Source organism: Geotrypetes seraphini, chromosome 3 (assembly GCF_902459505.1).
Source record: "Geotrypetes seraphini chromosome 3, aGeoSer1.1, whole genome shotgun sequence".
NCBI classification, from domain to species: Eukaryota; Metazoa; Chordata; class Amphibia; order Gymnophiona; family Dermophiidae; genus Geotrypetes; species Geotrypetes seraphini.
This window is the reverse complement of record NC_047086.1, coordinates 4,402,794-4,419,870: the sequence shown is the minus strand read 5'-3', so window position 1 is coordinate 4,419,870 and position 17,077 is coordinate 4,402,794. Positions and strand designations below refer to the sequence as shown.

Below are 17,077 nucleotides of genomic sequence, written 5' to 3'. Positions count from 1 at the left end.
TGCGCGGGAGGCCAGGGGGGAAGCCGGACACCAGCGGGAGGCCAGGGGGGAAGCCGGACACCAGCGGGAGGGGCAAGCTGGACACTAGCACTTCCCAACTGACCCTCCCCCTCGCCCTCTAAAGCAGGTGTGGCAGTGGCCAGCCAGCAAGAGGCAGCGCTGCCGCTCCTGATTTAGGGGCAAGGGGGGAGGGTCAGTTACCGAATTGGGAGGCCGATTTTTTTGTTTTAAATCGATTCAAATCGATTCACCCGAAGTGAATCGGTGAACCGATTTGAATTGTGAATCGGGCAGTACTAGTAAATATATTTATATTGGTGTGATATACATGCCTCCTTTACAGACGGAAGAAGTGAACAGAGATTTAATAGTAGACATTCAGAATATATCCAAAATAGGGAAAGTTTTGCTAATAGGTGATTTTAACGTGACAGATGTTGACTGGGGTAATAATAATAATAACAACAACTTTATTCTTTTATACCGCCATAACTAAAAATTCTAGGCAGTTTACACTAAAAAGAGCTGGACAATCAGCGAAATACAATAATACAGTAAAAAATACAAATATTTGTAAAGTAGAATTTCAATAATAAAACTCACTAAGTAATAAACTTATTGAACAAAGTGGTCTTAATTAATTTCCGAAAACTGCAATAGTAACATAGCTTGCTGAATACATTTACCTAACCAAGATTGTTGCCTACCAGCTTGAAACGCTAGGATCCTATCAAAGAAGGTCTTATATCTACACCCATTCATTTTTGGGTAAGCGGATAAGCAAATAAGTAGAAGTTTCTAGTTTCTTTTGATGGTCTATGTAACACAAAATGAGGAAAAAGGTAAGATGGTGACAATCCCGATATCATCTTAAAACAGATACAGGAAAATTTGAATAATACTCTTGCCTCCAAAGGCAGCCAATGAAGTAAACGATAATATGGTTGTTATTTTTTAAACCAAAAATCAATCGAACAGCTGTATTCTGAATTATCCTTAATTTCCTTAGAATTTTTTTGGGTGCTCCTAAATAGATGATGTTACAATAGTCTAAAATAGATAAAACTAATGCCTGCACCAATAGTCTGAATGATAAAGGATCTGAATATTTTTTTATGATTCTTAATTTCCACAATGTAAAAAAAGCATTTGTGTACCACTAAGTTTGTGTGTTCTGCTAGTGTTAAATGTCGGTCTAGTGTGACTCCCAGAATTTTGAAAGATTTAATAATTGGGTTGTCATGACCATTAAGATTAAGCAATTCTAGAATTAGGGAGATCATGGATTCTCTACAAGGAGAACTGTTCCAGCAGTTGGTAATGGAACCTACGCGGAAAGGAGTCATGGACTTAGTGCTTACAAATGGGGAAAGTATTTGTGATGTTACAGTGGGTGATCATCTGGCATCCATGATCACTGCATGGTAAACTGGATTACTGTAATTCTCTATATAAAAACATCACCCAGATTCAATTGACATTTACAGTTATTCCAAAATGTATCGATAAAACTAATCATAAACTCCAAAAAATTTGACCATGTAACGCCCCTCATACAAGAAGCACACTGGTTACCTATACAACACCGAATTATATATAAAATTATTCTACTGTTTTAAGACACGACATTCAAACTTACCAGCATTCCTTGATGAACTTCTAATCCCATACACACCATTCAGGACTCTATGCTATGCAGACCAAAATTTGCTTGCAATCCCTTCTTTAAAAATAATTAGTACAAGAACTAAAATGTTTACGATATACACTCCACAGTTATGGAATGTTTTACCCTCTTTTCTCAGAGGAGAACAAAATCTGGATAGATTTAAGAGTTCCCTGAAGTCTTTTCTATATAAAGACGCTTTTTAAAATTAAACCTTTAAATGAATAATGTTTCTTTTTAAAGAAGCATCAGCCATAGGAGGCTCCAGACATTCCCTCTAATAACCAATTTGTTTTCCTCATATTTTTTTCTTTCCTATAATTATTGTAGTTCTACCCTTGATCCTTCTGTATCATGTTAGTTAATAATTGATTTGGTTTATGTTCTTAAATTTGTTTTTAAAATGTGCATCGCTTAAAAGTACTACTGTATATACTCGAATATAAACCAGGATTTTTCGGCCAAGAAATTAGTCCAAAAATGAGGATCCCGGCTTATATTCGGGTCATCCCCCAGTGACCACCCGAAACCCTCCCAGACTTCCTGCAGGCGTGCCTTAGGCCGGGACAGGAAGGATTTCTCCCGTCTCCTGCCTCGACTGACACTAATAATTACCACCCTCCCTCCTTCCCTCCCTCGCATACCTGTTCCCTGGTGTCCAGCATGTATCCCGCACTGAAATCCTCCCGAAGATTTTAAATGTAGTAGCCAGTGGTGCACCCGGGCCGGCACGCAGCAGCAAGCTTTTCATGCTGCCGGCGGACCCTTCACTACTCCTTGATAGGCTGCTGCAAGTTCTCGCGGGTGGGGGGAGGGTTACATTTATATTTATAGGATATATTGAAAAGATGTTCAAGTGGTCTAATTAATAGTGTTTATTATGAATTTTTGTACACTTGATGAAAGTTTAAAAATGAATAAAGAATTAAAAAAAAAAAAAAATGGCCTCAACACCTTTTATCATATTTTACATTTCCTTCTGCTAAGGTATGTCGATATAAAAAATACTTTGACAGGTTATTCTCATTTCAAGCAGCAATCAGGTACAAGGAATTTAGTCAACTAATTGTTAAGGCTGAATTGTATAAACATTTTTAAAAACTCTTGAAAACTTATCTATTTGAAAAATTTTTGTAATCAGGGCTCAATTATCTGTTGCTTTGTGTAATTTCTGAGATTGTCTCAACTACTTAAACTGTGAATCGCATGGAACTGAATAGGTTATGCGATATATAAATGATAATGTAATGTAATGGACTACTTCCTTATGACAGCATTACTAATCACATAAGGTTCTTTGTGGGACATAAGGTGTCAGATATCGCAGTAAATAACTTGGTTCGTGTGTTTGTAATACCTTAAAACCCAATAATATTTTGTATGTAATCCGATGTATAATTGGTAACCAATGAGACTTTTTTAAATAATGGAGTAATATGATCAAATTTCTTTGCATTATAGATTAATCTTAAAGCTGTAATTTGAATGTTTTGTAATATTTTTAGATCTTTAAGTATAACTCCTTTAAGCAAAGAGTTACAATAAACTAGTTGCTGAATCACTAGAAAGTGTACTATGAGGAAGGACAAATCAACGATCGTATAGAGCGGATTAGACGAAGTTTATAAAATGTAGACTTAATGATGTTTCATTAGTGACCTTTCAAATATTTAATCATCAATCACAGGGCTGCTCAATTCCGGTCCTCGAGATCTACTGGCAGGCCAGGTTTTCAGGATATCCACAATGAATATGCATGAGAGAAATTTGCCTGCACTGCCATCTTGGTATGCAAATCTCTCTCATGCAAGTTCATTGTGGATATCCTGAAAACCTGGCCTGCCAGTAGATCTTGAGGACCGGACTTAGGCAGCCCTGATCTATCATATCACCCCTACCCCTCCAAGTCCTCAAATCTCATCCTGGATGTCTTTTGGCGCAAACACTATACCATTTTTGCCACTTTTCTCTGAACAATTTCAAGTGTTATGCCCATATTGCCTCCAAACCTGAACAAAATATTCCAAATGGGGCCACACTTCTTTTCTTCTGTTGGTTATAACTCTCTCTTTAAGTTCACTCCAATTAAAATGGTCAGTTAGGATTAAATTTATCTGGCGAATCTAAAGGAGTGGCAAAGGAGAGCATATACCGTATTTTCACGCATATAACGCGCGCGTTATACGCGTTTTTACCTACCGCGCATACCCCTCGCGCGTTATATGCGTGAGCGCGGTATACGAAAGTTTTCAAACATAGTTCCCACCCCGCCCGACGCCCGATTCACCCCCCCAGCAGGACCACTCGCACCCCCACCCCGAACGACCACTCGCACGCGCTCCCACCCGCATCCACGATCGGAGCAAGAGGGAGCCCAAGCCCTCTTGCCCGGCCGACTCCCCGACGTCCGATACATCCCCCCCCCCCCGGCAGGACCACTCGCACCCCCACCCCGAAGGACCGCCGACTTCCCGACAATATCGGGCCAGAAGGGAGCCCAAACCCTCCTGGCCACGGCGACCCCCTAACCCCACCCCGCACTACATTACGGGCAGGAGGGATCCCAGGCCCTCCTGCCCTCGACGCAAACCCCCCTCCCCCCCAACGACCGTCCCCCCCAAGAACCTCCGACCGCCCCCCCAGCCGACCCGCGACCCCCCTGGCTGACCCCCACGACCCCCCCACCCCCCTTCCCCGTACCTTTGGAAGTTGGCCGGACAGACGGGAGCCAAACCCGCCTGTCCGGCAGGCAGCCAACGAAGGAATGAGGCCGGATTGGCCCATCCGTCCTAAAGCTCCGCCTACTGGTGGGGCCTAAGGCGCGTGGGCCAATCAGAATAGGCCCTGGAGCCTTAGGTCCCACCTGGGGGCGCGGCCTGAGGCACATGGTCGGGTTGGGCCCATGTGCCTCAGGCCGCGCCCCCAGGTGGGACCTAAGGCTCCAGGGCCTATTCTGATTGGCCCACGCGCCTTAGGCCCCACCAGTAGGCGGAGCTTTAGGACGGATGGGCCAATCCGGCCTCATTCCTTCGTTGGCTGCCTGCCGGACAGGCGGGTTTGGCTCCCGTCTGTCCGGCCAACTACCAAAGGTACGGGGAAGGGGGGTGGGGGGGTCGTGGGGGTCGCCAGGGGGGTCGCGGGTCGGCTGGGGGAGCGGTCGGAGGGTCTTGGGGGGGGCGGTCGTTGGGGGGAGGGGGGTTTGCGTCGAGGGCAGGAGGGCCTGGGATCCCTCCTGCCCGTAATGTAGTGCGGGGTGGGGTTAGGGGGTCGCCGTGGCCAGGCGGGTTTGGGCTCCCTTCTGGCCCAAAGGGTCGTGGGGGTCGCCAGGGGGGGTCGCGGGTCGGCTGGGGGAGCGGTCGGAGGTTCTTGGGGGGGTCGGTCGTTGGGGGGGAGGGGGGTTTGCGTCGAGGGCAGGAGGGCCTGGGATCCCTCCTGCCCGTAATGTAGTGCGGGGTGGGGGTAGGGGGTCGCCGTGGCCAGGAGGGTTTGGGCTCCCTCCTGGCCCGATATTGTCGGGGAGTCGGCGGTCCTTCGGGGTGGGGGTGCGAATGGTCCTGCCGGGGGGGGGGATGAATCGGACGTCGGGGGGGGGTGAACGGAGAGTCGGGACAGCGCACGGAGAGGCGGGGCAGTGCACGGAAGTCAGGGGGGGTGAACGGAGAGTCGGGACAGCGCACGGAAAGTCAGGGCAGTGCACGGAAGTCAGGGGGGGTGAACGGAGAGTCGGGACAGCGCACGGAAAGTCAGGGCAGTGCATGGAAGTCAGGGGGGGTGAACGGAGAGTCGGGACAGCGCACGGAGAGGCGGGGCAGTGCACGGAAGTCAGGGGGGGTGAACGGAGAGTCGGGACAGCGCACGGAGGGGCGGGGCAGTGCACGGAAGTCAGGGGGGTGAACGGAGAGTCGGGCAGCATGCGCGGTATAATCGTGAGCGCGTTATACCAAAGTTTTTGTGCTTATCATCGTGATTTCTGCGCGCTATACACGTGTGCGCGTTTTATACGGGTGCGTGTTATTTGCGTGAAAATACGGTAAATGAAATAGTTGGTCAATTAAGTACATACAGAGAATGTCCTACACTAAAGTGTATTAACATGACAAATTTGACATTTCATATTTTGCGTTTAAAATTTTTTACATTAATTTTCTAGTAAACAAATCGCTCGAACAGTAATGAAAATATCCATACAGAAAACAAAAATGAATCATATACATAAACAAGTTCCAATAAAGTAATCTTTCTCTACCAAGTCCCTCATTCCTCTGTCTACAGAAAATGATATACTACAGGAAACTTCAGTCTTAATTAATTAATCAACAAATTTCTCATTTGACATTTCTTATTTTAAATAGTGTTTTTTAAATGTTTGATTCATGTAAAGCACACATGTCAAACACAAGGTCTGGGGGCCGAATCTGGCCCGCCTGGCCATTTTATGTGACCCGCGGTGACTGTACCACATCTAAACGCCTGACTGTGCAGCACCAGTTGCGCTCGAAACATAGAAAATAGAAATAGACGGCAGATAAGGGCCACGGCCCATCTAGTCTGCCCACCTTAATGACCCTCCCCTACCTTTCTATGTGAAGAGAACCCACATGACGATCCCATTTTGTCTTAAAATCGGGCACGCTGCTGGCCTCAATCACCTGAAGTGGAAGACCATTCCAGCGATCCACCACTCTCTCGGTGAAAAAGTACTTTCTGGTGTCACCGTGCAGCTTCCCTCCCCTGAGTTTCCATGGATGCCCTCTTGTAGCCGTGGGACCTTTGAAAAAGAAGATATCTTCTTCCACCTCGATACGGCCCATGAGATATTTGAACGTCTCGATCATGTCTCCCCTCTCTCTGCGCTCCTCGAGAGAGTATAGCCGCAACTTATCCAGCCGTTCCTCGTACGGGAGATCCTTGTGTCCTGAGACCATCCGGGTGGCCATTCGCTGAACCGACTCCAGTCTCAGCACATCTTTGCGGTAATGAGGCCTCCAGAATTGTACACAGTATTCCAGATGGGGTCTCACCATGGATCTATACAATGGCATAATGACTTCAGGCTTATGATTGACGAAACCCCTACGTATACACCCTATGAATTGTCTAGCCTTAGATGAAGCCTGTTCCACTTGATTGGCAGTCTTCATGTCTTCACTGATGATCACCCCTAAGTCCCGTTCTGCTACAGTCCTTGCTAGGATCTCGCCATTAAGGGTGTAAGTTTTGCATGGATTTTGGCTGCCAAGGTGCATGACTTTGCATTTTTTGGCATTGAAACCTAGTTGCCAGATCCTAGACCAGCTCTCCAGTAGGAGTAGGTCGTGCGTCATATTGTCGGACATTGAGTTTTTGACCGTTGCACTCCTTTCTACTACATTGCATAGTTTGACGTCATCTGCGAATAACGTTATTTTACCTCGAAGCCCTTCTGCCAAGTCTCTTATAAAAATATTGAACAGGATCGTGCCCAAGACCGAGCCCTGCGGCACTCCACTGATCACCTCCGTCATTTCAGAGGGGGTGCCGTTCACCACCACCCGCTGACGCCTGCCTCCAAGCCAGTTCTCAACCCATTTTGTCAAAGTGTCACCCAATCCTATAGAACTCATTTTGCTCAACAGCCTGCGATGTGGTACGCTATCAAAAGCTTTGCTGAAGTCTAAGTATACGATGTCCAGGGGCTCCCCAACATCCAGCTTCCTTGTCACCCAGTCAAAGAAGCTGATCAGGTTGGATTGGCAGGATCTCCCCATAGTAAATCCATGTTGACGGGGATCCCGTAGATTCTCCTCGTTCAGGATCGTATCCAATTGACGTTTGATTAGAGTTTCCATCAGCTTGCTCACTATTGATGTGAGACTCCCCGGTCTATAGTTTGCAGCCTCCATTCTGCAACCTTTTTTGTGGAGTGGAATGACGTTAGCCGTTTTCCAGTCCAACGGGACTATACCCGTACTAAGGGAGAGATTGAAAAGCGCGGATAGTGGTTCCGCTAAGACATCACTTAACTCCCTGAGTACCCTGGGGTGTAGGTTGTCTGGCCCCATCGCTTTGTTAACCTTGAGTTTAGACAGCTCACAGTAGACACTGCCTGGCGTAAACTCGAAGCTACTAAACGGGTCTGCTGAACTATCCCTTGTCTGTAGTAGAGGGCCAGATCCCGGCTCCTCGCGGGTGAAGACCGAACAGAAGTATTCGTTTAAAAGTTTAGCCTTTTCCGAGTCCGCTTCTATATAGTTCCCGTCTGGTTTCCTAAGGCGTACTATCCCGCCTGTGTTTCTGTTTCTGTCGCTAATATACCTGAAAAAGGATTTATCGCCCTTCTTGATGTTCTTCGCTAACGTCTCCTCGCTTCGGAATTTGGCCTCTCTAACTGCTGTTTTGACGGCTCTTGCCTTGGCCAGGTAGTCTTCTCTCGAGTCCTGATTCCCTGATTGTTTGTGAGAAATGAACGCTCTTTTCTTCTCTTTTATGAGGCAGAGAACCACTGTGGCCTATTGTTCCTTCGCCGTTTACTTACTGATTTTATATATCGGTTGGTTGCCTCCTGTATGATATCTTTCAGAGCTGACCACATTTCTTCTACGTTATCTGTTACTGCTTGGTTTTGTAGCGCTTGATGGATGAATTCCCCCATGCCCTCGAAGTTGGCGTCCTTGAAACTTAAGACCTTGGTCAATGTGTTAGATTTGGCGAACCCCTTTTTGAGATTGAACCATACCATATTGTGGTCACTGGAGGCCAACGCTTCGCCCACTGAGACCTCTGTGACACTTTCGCCATTGGTAAGTAACAGGTCCAGTATTGCCTGCTCCCTTGTTGGCTCCAGTACCAGTTGTTTCAGTCTTGCTCCCTTCATAGAGTTCAATAGCCTCCTGCTGTTGCTGGATGCAGAGGAAAGTGTGTTCCAATCCACACCAGGCATATTGAAGTCACCTAACAGTACTGTATCCCCTCGCAAGGTGATATTCTCTATGTCTCCGATCAATTCCATATCCAGGTCCTCCTGTTGTCTTGGGGGTCTGTATATTACGCCAAGATACAGGCATTTGTCTTTCCCCCTGGCCAAATTTACCCAAAGGATTCCCCTGTGTACCTGACATCTGCAATTCTGGTGACTTTAATGTCATCTTTAGTATATAGTGCTACACCTCCTCCCATCTTGCCCTCCCTGTCACGGCGAAGTAAATTGTAGCCTGGTATGACCATGTCCCACCCGTGGGAGTCCGTGAGCCAGGTCTCAGATATCGCCACCACATCCAGGTCAGCATTCCTCATTTCAGTCTCTAATTCTAGGATCTTGTTGCCCAAACTGTGGGCGTTGACGTACATGGCTTTCCATGTCGCATGTTCGCTTTTAGTGCTAGTTTTAATGTGAGCATCTACCCCAGACACAGAAATGTGTGTACCCCGTGGGGGAATTCCCGCTTGAGCTATTTGGACTCTTTTGGTACAATTTGCAAGGTGTGTACCCTCCCTAGACCCCGAATCACAACATGTACCCACCCCAGACTCGGAAATGTGTGTACTCGCCCCAGTCCCTGACCCAGAATTTCGGTGTCCACTTACCCCCGTCTCCAAAAAGTGTTGGCAGCCTAGCTCGCCAGGTGGGTTGATTGAGCCTGTACCCTCCCCCAACTTACCTAGTTTAAAGCCCTGTGAAGTAGGCGGGCTAGTCGGTGTCCTAGGACGTTCTTCCCTCTTCTGGTCAGGTGTAGCCCGTCTGATCCTTGTAGTCCTTGTAGCGCCTCTCCATGGTGCAGAAACCCGAAGTTCATCTCCTTGCACCATCCTCTCAGCCAGTCATTAGCCCTCTGGATGCGCTCATCCCTGGCTCTACCTTTGCCCCTCACTTGGAGGATCAAGGAGAAGACCACCTGCGCTTCCATCCTCCTCAGCTTCTCACCCAGGGCTCTAAAGTCTTCTTGTACGCTCTCCTGGGTGTTCCTGGCAGTGTCATTTGTTCCAACGTGGATGAGAAGCATAGGGAAGTGGTCCTGGGGCTTGATGAGTCTGTCCAGGCAAGCGGTTACATCCCGAATCCTGAACGCGCTGCCCCACTCCCAACGATGCTCCAAGCTCCTCACCATGCTGCCTCAGTATCCATCTGCAGGCAGAAGGACCCGGTCCCATTGTAAAAGCTAGGTTGGATTAGGGCGCTCCACACAAGTGCCTGACTGCACCAAAGGTGTCTGAGGGTGAGGAAGGATCTATACATCTACTAAGACATGTATCTTAATAAAAAATTTGGCCCGCGACTTAGCCTGTGTTTAAGATTTCGGCCCCTTATGTGATTGAGTTTGACACCCCTAACATAAAGCATTAGAACCAAAGATCATGGGAAAATGGAAAGTCAAATGAAAACATACTGTTTGATAGTGCTGCCCGATTCACGATTCAAATTGATTCACCGATTCACTTCAGGTGAATCGATTTGTTTTGGCAAAAAATCAAACTTACCGATTTGTTGGCCCCCTTGCTAGAGACCCGTTCGGGCTTTCCCTCTGCCACCAGAGTCCTTCCATCTAATGTAACTTCTGGTTTTGCGAAACCAGAAGTTACATTAGAAGCAAGGACTCCGGTGGCAGAGGGAAAGCCTGAATGGGTCTCTGCGTGCAGATCGGCGGCAGCAAGGCTCTCTCCTCCCCGGTCGGAAGTATTTCTCCTCTCCTCCCCGGCCAGGCAAAAGTGGCGGTAGCGAATGCGTTTCACTACCCTGCTGCTACTTTGGGCGTCTTCCCTCCATTCGGTCACCCAAGCGGAAACAGGACGTTTTCACTGAGGGCAGGCCCAATGGAGAGAAGACGCAAGGAGTGGCAGCAGGAGTGGATCACTAAATCACTACCGCCACTGGCAACATGTTGTAATGTCAAAATAAAGGTAGATGGGGGCAGAGGGGAGTTGGACTTGGGGGAGTTGGTGGACTGGAGAAGGAGAGATGGGGAGAAGATGGATGGGAGAGATGAACTTGGTGGAGGTGGGACGATGGATTGTGGAGGGGGAGATGGACTTGGGGAAGAAAGATGGACTGAAGGAGAGATGGGGAGAAGATGGATGGGAGAGATAAACTTGGTGGAGGAGGGGAGATGAACTTGGGGGAGATCATGAAGAGGAGAAATGGGGGAGGGATAGAAGACATAATGGATCTAAAAACAGGAGAGGGAGAGAGATGGTGGACAATGGGATTTAGGGAGGGAAGGAACAGAAAGGGAGAGAAGTTGGATACAAGGGATGGTGTGTGTGTGTGGGGAGGGGTAGAGATACTGGATAAGAGGGTAGTTAGAAAGAGAAAGGGAGAGCTGGTGGGGAAGGAGGGAAAGATACTGGATGAAAGGGTAGTTGAGAAAAGGAGAGATGGTGGATCTGGGGATTGTGGGATCCATCGCTGCAGCCATGGAAATAGAAATGAAAAAAGGGAAAGATGTCAGACCTCCGAGGGAGAGAAGTGAAACGGAAGGGGAGGACAGAGATGGAAGATGGATAGTTAGCACGGAGAAAGTAGAAAATGACAAATGGACAAGAGATCCTGGGGTGTTGGGGAAGGAGGGAGAGATGCTGGATGAAAGGGTAGTTGAGAAAAGGTGGATCTGTGGATGGAGATGAAAAAGAGGAAAGATGCCAGACTTCTGGGGGAGAGAAGGGAAACGGAAGGGGAGGACAGAGATGGCAGATGGATGGTTTGCATTCAGAAAGAAGACAGGAGACCCTGGCAAGCAAGTTATCAGAAGACAACCAGAGCCTGGAACCAACAAGATTTGAATAATGACCAGACAACAAAAGGTAGAAAAAATAATTTTTTTTTCTGTTTTGTGATTACAATGTGTCAGATTTGAAATCTGTATCCTGCCAGAGCTGGTATTAGACCGCGAACGTGAGCTAGGATTTAAGAGAGAGAGGAAAAGTCTTTTTTGTTTACACCACAGGACCAGTATGGGTAGGAGAGGGCAAAGGGGGTAAAGAGGCTATAAAATAAATCCAAGGATGTTTGAAAAAAACACCTAATCGGGCAGGAAAATCAAATCAAAAAATCGATTCAATAGGCTGAATCGAATCAAAATTTTTTTTCCTGAATCGGGCAGCACTACTGATTGAGTTCTGGAATCTGGATACCAGTAAGTATTTTAATAAGTTATACTCCACTTTTGCTGCTGACAGTAGTTTGAAGTATAATAAATAGTAGTAGTAGTAGTAGATAACAATAAAAAATACATAAACAAATGCACTTAAATTCCCCGTAACAAAGGAAGATATACTACCTCTTCATAATATTTACTACTTCTTGGAAGAAGTGCCTCTCATCAGCAGCATAGATGACATCCAGTCCTGTAACTCCGGAACGAACAAGTAAAGGAGCCTGGCCTCTGCTACCTAGAAGACATGAAAAGAGTGACATAAATTATGAGGATGAAACTCTCCACTATTTCTAAAAATACAAAGATTGATCATGACAAAAGTTTCAAAGTGGTTGCTTATTCAATAAAAGCAAAACAAAAAGCGTGGGATAAACAGAGGATCTCTAATTAGAAAGCAAAGAATGTAAATTAATGAGCTAAGGCCAGTACTGGACAGACTTGCATGGTCCGTGTCCCATATGTGATGATTTGGTGTAGGATCGGGCATCTATGGGAACTCCACTAACTTGGAACATGAGGATGTTACTGGCCAGACTTTACGGTAGATATTCTGGAAATGGGATGGTTGGATAGGCTGGAATGAGCTTGGACGGCAACTTCAGCATTTGGAACCTAGGACAATACCAGACTTTACAGTCTACGGCCCAGAAGTATCAAAGAAGAGACAAGTTAATCGAATCATGTATAACTAATGGGCAGACTGGATGGACCGTTCAGGTCTTTAGCTGCCGTCATTTACTATGTTACTATGTAGAGTAGTTTACAAAGCCCATTAAACAAATATTTGTAGAGTCTTAAATCTGTGAACTTGGATATTTGTTATAAAAGGAAGAATATTAAATCAAAGCATTTTGCAGCAGGTCCTGTGTTTATGATTTATAGCTTGGATATACTCCATTTTTTTTTTTTAACTATTTAAGTTTTAACAAGAGAAGCATCAGACAATTTATTTATTCCATTTTCTATAACATTCTCCCAAGGGAGCTCAGAACGGTTTACATGAATTTATTCAGGCTCACAATCTATCAGGGTCACAAGGAGCAGCATGGGTTTGAACCCATAATTTCAGGGTGCTGAGGCTGTAGCAATAATACATTTCCAGTGTATCCAAACAATCCCCTCCCCTCCCCTCGAGCATACTTTTAATTCCAATTTGTACTGACCATCAGAATCTTTATGTGCTACCCTTACCCAGTTCCCACTTCCTACCCCTGGCCCACAGCTCAGCTTTGCTCCTCAGGGCACTCGATTTAACTGCCAGAGCTTCTTTCTCTTTTTCTGTACAGATGGGTGTGATGCTATTCTGCCACCATCAACCCACCTGCAGTATCCCCCATTATCCCATCCCATTCAGCAGACCAGTTCCCTAGCAGCTCCCGATATGGTTTAATTTTATCACAGTCCCACCAAATGTGCTTAAATGTTCACCCTTTCTTCACAGTTCCTACTCCAGACCCGTGCATCAACCCTTTATGCCCATTCTCAGTTATATGGCTCACTATAAGCTATGTGGGAGAACCTCTCACAAATAGCATTCCACCCTTTTCACATCCCAAGTTCCAGTCCCACTGTTTCTTTGTGATTTGGCCCCTCCATCCTTAATCCTCCACTGCTCCCCATTTCTTAATACCTGTCTCCATAATCACTTCTAACAGTGTTCTTTCTGCCCTTAATCTATCTGGACCCTGCCGCTCTGAAGACAATATTTTACTTATAGCTTTAGGAACATACATCCTGATTTCACATTGTATTTAGTTTGCAAGTCCCCAACAGGCACCACTTATCCCTGGTCCCAGGCTTGCCCCAGGCTCCCAAGTCCTTTCCCACATTTGGAATACCACCCCCCTTACACACACACACACACACACCTTGATGTGAATTCCACATTATGACAGATGGGGTAAACAGTATAGTTTATAACTTATATTCTGCCTCTATAGAAAGCAGATTACAACAGTACATTCATAATTAAAACAACAACTTAACATTCATAATACCACATATAACACATATACCTATGCTCCAGCAATCAATCCCTAACTTGCTCCTCCCCTCACTTATCTTTTCTCTAGGCCCAAGCAGGGCTTCAGCCTTGGAGCTGTCCATTCCAGCAATGCTCATAACTGGGCTACATGGAAAAATTAGGTCTTACCTGATAATTTTCACACATTGCTTCATCAGGGGATCAGAAGGAGAAAAAGAGCTGTTCATGAAGACCACTTAAGGAATCTTTTTTGACTTCAGTCATTCATTCTGTCATCTGGCAATTGCCGATTGTGCTGCTTTGAAAATGGTGCTGGGATTCTGGCGGGCAATTGCCGGATGACAAAATGAATGACTTAAGTCAAAAAAATATTCCTTAAGTGGTTTCTTCTTCTAATCCCGATGAAACGAGGTGTAAAACAGGTCCCATTGGGACCTGTACCCTTCAGTTAAGTCACACGATTCTTTTATTCTTTAAAAGATTATAGAAGTAAAGGAGGTTTATTTCTTTGACTAATGTTTGATGTTACCCTTTACAGAGGCATGTGTAGTTACACCAGCCACTAGAAGGAATCTGAGGTCTTTTTTCCTCCTTGGAATAAATGTTGTAGGAAGAAACTTGAAATTAAGAACATAAGAATTGCCGCTACTGGGTCAGACCAGTGGTCCATCATGACCAGCAGTCCGCTCACGCGGCTGCCCTCTGGTCAAAGACCAGCACCCTAACCAAGACTAGCCCTACCAGCGCACGTTCTTGTTCAGCAGGAACTTTGTCTAACTTTGTCTTGAATCCCTGGAGAGTGTTTTCCCCTATAACAGCTTCCGGAAGAGCGTTCCAGCTTTCTACCACTCTTTGGGTGAAGAAGAGGGTGAACAACCTGTCCTTATCTACTAAGTCTATCCCCTTCAGTACCTTGAATGTTTCGATCATGTCCCCTCTTAATTTCCTCTGTTCGAGGGAGAAAAGGTCCAGTTTCTCTAATCTTTCACTGTACGGCAACTCCTCTAACCCCTAAACCATCTTAGTCGCTCTTCTCTGGACCCTTTCGAGTAGTACCATGCCCTTCTTCATGTATGGCGACCAGTGCTGGATGCAGTAGTCCAGATGAGGGCACACCATAGCCCGATACATCGGCATGATAACCTTCTCCGATCTGTTCGTGATCCCCTTCTTTATCATTCTTAGCATTCTGTTTGCCCTTTTTGCCGCCATCACACATTGCGTGGACGGCTTCATCGACTTGTGATCAGAACTCCCAAGTTCCTTTCCTGGGAGGTCTCTCCAAGTACCGCCCCGGACATCCTGTATTCATGCATGAGATTTTTGTTACCGACATGCATCACTTTACACTTATCCATGTTGAACCTCATCTGCCATGTCGATGCCCATTCCTCGAGCCTGATTATGTCACGTTGCAGATCTTCGCAATCCCTCTGCATCTTCACTACTCTGAATAACTTCATATTGACCGCAAATTTAATCACCTCACTTGTCGTATCTATGTCCAGATAGTTTATAAAGATGTTAAAGAGCACGGGTCCAAGCACCGAGCCCAGCAGCACCCCACTGGTGATGCTCTTCCAGTTCGAGTATTATCCATTTACCCCCACTCTGTTACCTATGCTCCAACCAGTTTTTAATCCACTTGAGTTTTTCACCCTTGATTCCATGGCTCACAATTTTCCAAAGTAGTCGTTTATGCGGAACCTTGTCGAACGCCTTCTGAAAATCCAGATATACAATGTTGACTGGATTGTCCTTGTCTATCTGTCTGTTTACTCCCTCAAAGAAGTGCAGCAAGTTCGTCAAACACGATCTGATTTTGCTAAAACCATGCTGACTGGTCCTCATCAGCCCGTGTCCGTCAAGGTGATCAATGATGCTGTCGTTTATCAGTAACTCTACCATCTTTCCCGGTACCGAGGTCAGACTCACAGGTCTGTAGTTTCCTGGATCTCCCCTTGAACTTTTCTTGAAGATCGGCGTAACATTTGCCACTTTTCAGTCTTCTGGAATCTTTCCCGATTTGACTGACAGATTGGCTATTAGTTGAAGCGCTTCAGCTATGGTCCCTTTCAGTTCCTTGATGACCCTCGGATGGATGCCATCCAGTCCCGGGGATTTATCGCTCTTAAGCCTATCAATCTGCCTACATACCTCCTCTAGACTGACTGTCAATCCTGTCAGCTTTCCGTCTTTGTTTTCAGCATATAGCCTGATGGGTTCCGGTATGCTGTGTACATCTTCTTTGGTAAATACAGATGCAAAAAATGTGTTCAGTTTGTTGGCGATTGCTTTGTCCTCTTTTAGTGCTCACTTTATTCCATGGTCATCCAATGGTCCCACTGCTTCCTTCGCGGGTCGTTTACCCTTAATATATCAAAAGAACGGCTTGAAGTTCTTTGCCTCCTTGGCTATTTTTTCCTCGTAGTCTCTTTTTGCCACTTTTACCACCTTATGGCACCTGCGTTGATGTTGTTTGTGCTTGTTCCAGTGTTCGTCCGTTTTTGACCTTTTCCATTCCTTAAATGAAGTTTTCTTGTCTCTGATCGCTTCCTTCACCTCTACAGTGAGCCACGCCGGTTCTTTTTCCTCTTGGATCCCTTGTTGATACGCGATATATATAGATTTTGCGCCTCGCTGACTGTGTCCTTAAAAAGGGACCAAGCTTGCTCTAGCATTTTTACAGTGCTTATCCTCTTCTTAATCTTCTTCCCTACCATGAGTCTCATCCCTTCGTAATTCCCTTTTCGGAAGTTCAGTGCCGTGGCTGTCGTTTTGGACAGATGTTTCTCCCCTATGTCCAGATCAAAGTGGATCATATTGTGATCGCTGCTTCCCAGCATCCCTTCTACTTCTACATCTTGTGCCGGTCCTCGCAGGCCATTTAGAATTAAGTCCAGAATTGCATTTCATAGAAACATAGAAATTGACGGCAGAAAAGGGCCATAGCCCATCGAGTCTGCCCATACCAATGACCCACTCCCTGATTCTTACTCCCCTATAGATCCCACATGAATATCCCATTTTCTCTTAAAATCTGACACGCTGTTGGCCTCAATCACCTGCTGAGGCAGCTCGTTCCAATGATCGACCACCCTTTTGGTGAAGAAGTACTTCCTAGCATCACCTTGAAATTTCCCTCCCCTGATTTTCAGCGAGTGTCCTCTGGTTACAGTGGGCCTTGTAAGACTGAAGATATCATCTTTCACCTCTATATGCCCCATGATATATTTAAAGGTCTCAATCATGTCCCCCCTCTCTCTTCGCTCCTCCAGTGAGTACATCCGCAGTTTTTTT

General features: G+C 46.0%; 1 protein-coding gene across 4 annotated transcripts in view; it reads right to left on the bottom strand.

Moving 5' to 3' along the window:
- Positions 1-17,077, bottom strand: part of REV3L (REV3 like, DNA directed polymerase zeta catalytic subunit) — a 696,072-nt gene that overhangs the window by 200,299 nt on the left and 478,696 nt on the right. For all 4 annotated transcript variants that reach the window (XM_033939819.1, XM_033939820.1, XM_033939822.1 and 1 more), the window contains one exon: positions 11,917-12,028. In XM_033939819.1, the coding sequence (XP_033795710.1) occupies positions 11,917-12,028 (112 nt within the window). The remainder of the gene's footprint in view (positions 1-11,916; positions 12,029-17,077) is intronic.